Consider the following 6,601-nt stretch of genomic DNA (forward strand, 5'->3'; position numbering starts at 1 on the left):
TCCATTTAGTGAAATTCCAAAGTATTAACGTAGTTGACCGTTGGGACGGCTCAACTGACTTTTTAGGGTTGACCGTTGACTTTTCGTTGACTTTTTACAAAATTTGCCCGGGACCCCTCTTATTGTTTTTCGATGTTTTGATTCCAAATCCGCACTCCGCTTTTCTAAATGTGATCGTTTAAGTTGAGTTTTACGAATGGGTCGTATGCTTAGGTGCAATTACCATCAGAAACTCTAGCTTTCCTAGTTCGAACAGATGCGACCTCGTAAGTATCTGTGAGTGAGTCTTTTCTTTTATATAGTGTGTGTGTGTGTATTATTTGAGTTTCCATACATAGATTAATAATGCATTTTCTAAGTGATGCCCTAATAAAATTGATGTTATAAGAATTGTCACGATAATTAAAATTGTGAGATTATTATGAATCCTGCGAAATGCACAGGTATGCATATTTTTACGGGATGCCTTATTTATATTTATGGTAGTGAATAGTATTATGTCGACGTAAATTATTGATTTACCGCTATATGATTTGTTTACGTTATTTGTTCATCGTTGCTGCACTGGTGTTAGTACTCACTCGGGCCGGGGCCAAGCTTTTATGTGTATGTTCACATCGAACTGTATGCTCACTTTGGATCCATTGTAGGTGCCAATCTTGTCCTAGATTGTTGTAGGTATTTAGGACTCGTATGTGATGTGCATAGCGCCAGTCTTCACGTGATTGTAGTACTAAAGCGTATATCATTATTACATCTGATCCGGTTCATGTCAGAATACTCTACATGAACTCGTGTGTCAACATATGTCGATGAGCACTCGATATGATATGTTTGAAATGGGTTCATTCTTGCTCACAAGCGCACTCTTTCATTTAGGCACCTTTAGGTTTAAATTTACTCACATTTTCCACATCACTACACTTTATGACTTCGTCACCCTCTTGTTGTCAGCTAGCACATCTTGATTCGGAATCCAGGTGGACATTCCGGGTCGGGGTGTGTCACGACCCGTTAAGATAGCTTCAAAGTTGATTAGTCCGAGTGAAAACTTCGTAACTCAATCGTTTCTTAACCCAATTCGACCCATAATATATCAAAATGAAGATAGGAAAGTGTAAAATAAGATTATACCATTTTGAAGCCCAATGGTTGCCAGAGATAGCTGGAAAATAGCCTCAAAGTTGACTGGTCCGAGTGAAAACTTGAAAACTCTCCAGAAACTGGGTAAACTTTAAACGTTCATAACTTCTTCAATACTCAACGAAATCAAGTGATTCAAAAACGAAAATCATACTTCTCGACGAGAAAAAGATAATGGTACCTTTTTAGATGGCTAATTTCCGTGGATTGGCCGGAAAACGGCTCGAAAGTGGCTGTCTTGGTCTCGAGTTAGCCACTTTCGAGCCATTTTCCAGCCAAACCACGACAATCTAGCAGTCGAAAAAGATACCATTCTCTTTGTCTCGTCGAGAAGTATGATTTTTGTTTTTGAATCACTTGATTTCGTTGATTATTGAAGAAGTTATGAACGTTTAAAGTTTACCCAGTTTCCAGCGAGTTTTCCAGTTTTCGCTCGGACCAGTCAACTTTGAGGCTATTTTCCGGCCATCTCCGGCAAACATTGGGCTTCGAAATGATATAATCTTATTCTACACTTTCCTATCTTCATTTTGATATATTATGGGTCGAATTTGGTTAAGAAACGATTGAGTTACGAAGCTTTGAAAATTGCCCAAACTTCCGCCCAAGAGCTCCGGGACACTTAACGGAATGACCAAAATGATGGATGATGGACAATCTCAGGGACCACTTTTATCGATTTGGAATCTCAGGGACCAAAGTGATGAGTTATGCAAATCTCAATGATCATTTTGGTGATTTACCCTGTTTTTTTTTTTTTTTTTTTTTTTTTTTTTTACAACGGTAAATTTACACGAAGGGATAAAAAAATAAATTGGTATTGAACTCGCTGCCTACAGGATTCGAATCTAAAATTTGGCACTTCTAGGTGAAGAGATATAAGCAAACATTTGGGTGGATTCCCATTATCTTGTTCATTACCAAGGATTCTTGGTCACTCACCCTTGGATTTTTTATCCTCTAAACACTTACGTTAACCCTGTTCGTTACTTCCGTTTGATTTATTCAATTCTATGCAAAAAAATAAAGAGTGCGTGTGAGAACCCAAAAAGAATGAAAATCATATCCCTAAATTAAAATACATTTCCTGGTCATTGAATAACATAATCATAAGAAAATTATTGTCTTCTGACCTTATGCATTCCCTTATTCCATTCTAGCCATTCGAACAATACAACTTAAGAGAAAATTAATGGACAAAATTAAGAGATAGAAAAGGGAGTGTGGAAACCACTCCTCTGAGCGAGTCTTTTACCCTTGAGTTCAACACTCTGCCATGGGAAACACAGACCCAATTCTTTCTCCAAAGCTATAGCATTTGATGTTGACTTGGTATGGACCCAGCTCAATACGGTTGTCCTCCCCACCCATGTAGAAACACAAGGTGTACAATGCAATTTCAAATTCTGGGCTCACTCCAACTAATGTGCTTGATACCGCTTTCAAAACGCCATTCCACTCGAACTGGATCGTAAGCAACTGGGTTTCAGCCTCTGGCTGCCATTTAGTAAACATAAGTTTCCAATGTCAGAGCAGTAAAAAGACTAGATTCTAGCAAGGCAGTTGTCAAAACAAATAGAAAACGATGAGACGATGCTGAAACAGTACGGAAGTCATTTAAGAAACAAATACTATTGTTTCCACTATGTTGTAGCCTTGCAGGCGGAATATAGGATAGATTTGCTTACAGTTTGTCCGCGTCTACGGGGAAAAATATAACCTTGATAGTCAACCCTTCCTTTTGCTTCCTCAAGGTAAAACTGGTAAGATATGGTAAAGGTACTTAGCATTTTCTAAGGGTAAATAAAAGTCATCAACTGGTTTGTCAACTAACATCATATTCATCTTGACATAATAAGATATGACAGGAATAAAAGTTGTAGGCAAAGAATAAGTCATAAAAGACAACCTGAAGCCAATTGTGGAAGCCAGAAACCTCTTCTTCACCACGTTGTTTAATTTCTCCGACAAAAACATGCTCAAAAGCCGAGGAGGAAGCAGATGTACCACCACGGCCGTAAAGATCAAACCAGAGAGTGGACAATGTTCTTTTGAATTCCTGATAGCTCTCAGATACAATGCCCTTACGGGAGAGATACTTGTGAAGATATTTAATGGGGGCAGTTCTGCTGATTTCTTCTATGAATGCAGCCTGCTCTTGCTTCTCCTCAGATGTGATAACTTCTTTGCAACCCGCATTTGGGTTGTAGTTATCTAAAAGAGAACAGAAACGAGAAAAGGTAGGCCTCCGAAATATATCTTCACTCAGCCAGGTAAATAAGCTTCCTTCGGCCAAGTCTTCTCGTTGGTGGACCTTCTTCCCTCCACCACAGTCAATTTCATAGTCCTTTCCAGGCACTAGACGGTTTAAATCAAGTTCCCAGAGTTTATTGCAAGCTTGTGACAGATCAGAAAGCTCTTTTCCAGAAGGTTCTATGTTAGCACCTACTTCAGCCTCATCGGAGTATTCTTGCTCAGCGGCAGGCCGCTTATATCCATTCCACTGGCCCATCTGAATCTGTTGATTTTTTTATCTAGTGAGAATTACATAGTGTGGCAGTACAAATTCATTTCATCTTACTTTAGAACTAACAAGGCAAGATTAACTAACTTCGTCAGATTGATTTATTACAAGGATATTCTATAAGATTAAACAGAATATGTGAAATCGAGTATTTGATCAAACTGTTTCAATGTTATGGTTCCAAATTTTCTAAAAAAAACAGTATGTTAAGCTAAGAAGCCAATCTATTGACAAAACAAACTATAACCCAACATCGAAAAGTTAAAGACCAAACTTTTGACAGTGCTGTCCCCAAATATGAAATGCAACTAAGATCTTCAGGTGACCTTTCCAATGTTTGGTAAACTCAAAGAAAACAAACCTTGTGTGGTTGTTGCCTTGGAGGCTTCTTGCCGACAGTCTCCCAACCATCCTGATTTTCCTCTTCGTCCTTCACCATGGATAATCAAATATAACGAAAATAGCCCCACTAAATTATAATTAAACAGATAATTTTAATAAGACAAACCTTCCTGCGCGAGTAGTTTTGATTATAACCATGTTGTCCACCATCATTATTCGTTTCATATCCTTCATGTGCAGCCTGCATTTGAGATATCATTGAGAATAGGACATATCAAGCCTTAATCACGAAGTCTTACTTTATTGCCACATCAGATGGTTTACAAAATGCGATTCAAAAAGATGGTTTCCCTAGCATTCTCCGATTATGAAACTACGAATAGAGTCCTCTCATTATATATCCGTAGAATTTCCGATGCAGAAGTCTATATGTTTTTTTGTTCCTTACGCTTCAGATGTTTACTTTTCTAGAAAATGTTGTCTTGAGATTTAAAACAATGATGAAAAACAAAATTCACCTTGTGAGGTCTCCTTGAAGGTTCCGAATCCACATTGTATCCCCCTGCGTTCCCCAAATGACTCTGTTCCTGCAACATCACACAAGCAAATCACATCAATTACACACCAAACAAACCACGATAATCCAAAACCCCAATCCAGTCCAGTCCAATCCAATCCAAACCTGTCTATTCCATTGATTTTGGTTTAACCCATTTGGGCGATCACGATCACCCTCATCCTGCTCCTCCCCGGACACAACCTGCGAATTTTAGCACGCAACAGCAGCAAACTTCAACTCTCCGACTCTTAATCAAAATTAAGAAATTCAAAAGGGTTTTGTTTTGAAGAATACAAGGGGTGGTAGCTAACCTGCGCCCAAGTGGATCTGGACTGTTCCTCCCGGTCCCGTGGACGGGGTTCTTCGTCCCTGTTGTCATCGTTACCGATCACCACGTCGATCAGACCCTTGATCAGACCCTCCATTGAATACCAGAGAGAGAAAGAGAGAGACAGAGAGAGATCCGAAAAGTTGAATAAGATAAGAAGGTAGTTGGGACTGAAGGAGTGGCGGGTAATGGCAAACTTTGTAAATAAGGAAATTGTAAAGTTTGATCGATTTGATTGGATTGGATCGCGTTTGACGTTTTTGCCAATTATTTAATGCATTGGATATTATTTCAAATAATAAACAAATTTTTAAATGCCACTCCAATAAAATATTTCTCATTATTCAGTGAGATTTTACAGTACATTCAGAAGATAGGGCGTTACAGTATATGATGTTATATAAGTAGAAAAAAGTTTTTTTTATTCAACTGTCGCTCCATTTTATAATAATATATAATGGATGTACCTGTATTCCAAATAAATTGAAAAATCTCTACATGGTTCACAACAAACTTAGTTACAAAATTTTAAATGCTCCCTTAATACAATGATATTGGACGGACTTGTGCTAAGTTACACTATAGACTAGCAATAATTTAAAAAAAAAAATATTAGTAGACTATAACATAGCACTATAACAAAATTATAAAAATAAAGGATACAAAATAGTTATTTTTTCCTTTTGGGTCTAGGGAAATTACCTAACTCACACAATGAGTCATTTGACCAAACACACTATTATGCGAGTCGAATTTAAAATTTTCACTAATAAATAAAAAATAATAATAAATTGTAATACTAATGACAAATTATATACTTAATAGAATTAGGCTTTTTGGCAATTCAGTAGTACAATATGATAGTATTCATCTACAAGTTAGATGTTTTAGATTCGAATATCATTGTATTGAAAAAATAGCCTTTTGAACTTTTTATATTCTTTAATAAAAGGTAATTCTTTTAAAATTGTTTTATTTTTTGCCGACACATTTCTACCATACGAGTGTTGACACGTGTGTGGTGTAGAAATAAATACATTCTCTATTTCCAGATGGAAGTCGAAGTGCTTCTGCAGGTGGATCTGGACTGTTCCTCCCGGTCCCGTGGACGGGGTTCTTCGTCCCTGTTGTCATCGTGACCGATTGCCACGTCGATCAGACCCTTGATCAGACCCTCCATTGAATACTAGAGAGAGAAAGGTTTTCAGGGAGACAGAGAGAGATCCGAAAAGTTGAAGAAGATGAAGAAGGTAGTTGGGACTGAGGGAGTGGCGGGTAATGGCAAACTTTGTAAATAAGGAAATTGTAAAGTTTGATCGATTTTATTGGATTGGATCGCGTTTGACGTTTTTGCCAATTATTTAATGCATTGGATATATATTTCAAATAATAAATAAATTTTTAAATGCCACTCCAATAAAATATTTCTCAAATCATTATTCAGAGAGATTTTACAGTGCATTCAGAACATAGGGCGTTATAGTATATGATGTTATATAAGTGGAAAGAAGTTTTTTTTATTCAACTATCCCTCTATTTTATAATAACATATAATGTAGTGCCCGTATTTCAAACAAATTGAAAATTTTCTGCATTATTCATAACAAACTTAGTTACAAAAATTTTAAATGCCCCTTCAATACAATGAGATTGGAGGGACTTGTGCTAAATTACACTATAGACTAGCAATAATTAAAAAAAAAAA

The 6,601-nt window shown here is 37.0% G+C and overlaps 1 protein-coding gene across 1 annotated transcript; it reads right to left on the reverse strand.

The window, feature by feature from the left end:
* Window positions 1-2,194: 2,194 nt before the first annotated feature.
* Window positions 2,195-5,104, reverse strand: LOC126619522 (uncharacterized). The gene is made up of 8 exons (XM_050287913.1): window positions 4,880-5,104; window positions 4,692-4,769; window positions 4,528-4,596; window positions 4,176-4,250; window positions 4,029-4,097; window positions 3,053-3,661; window positions 2,832-2,903; window positions 2,195-2,640 (listed from the first exon to the last, which is right to left on the reverse strand). The coding sequence occupies exons 1-8, from the start codon at window positions 4,991-4,993 to the stop codon at window positions 2,407-2,409; spliced, it is 1,320 nt and encodes a 439-aa protein (XP_050143870.1). The 5' UTR covers window positions 4,994-5,104; the 3' UTR covers window positions 2,195-2,406.
* Window positions 5,105-6,601: the final 1,497 nt, after the last annotated feature.

This window comes from Malus sylvestris, chromosome 4 (genome assembly GCF_916048215.2).
Source record: "Malus sylvestris chromosome 4, drMalSylv7.2, whole genome shotgun sequence".
Lineage (NCBI taxonomy): Eukaryota > Viridiplantae > Streptophyta > Magnoliopsida > Rosales > Rosaceae > Malus > Malus sylvestris.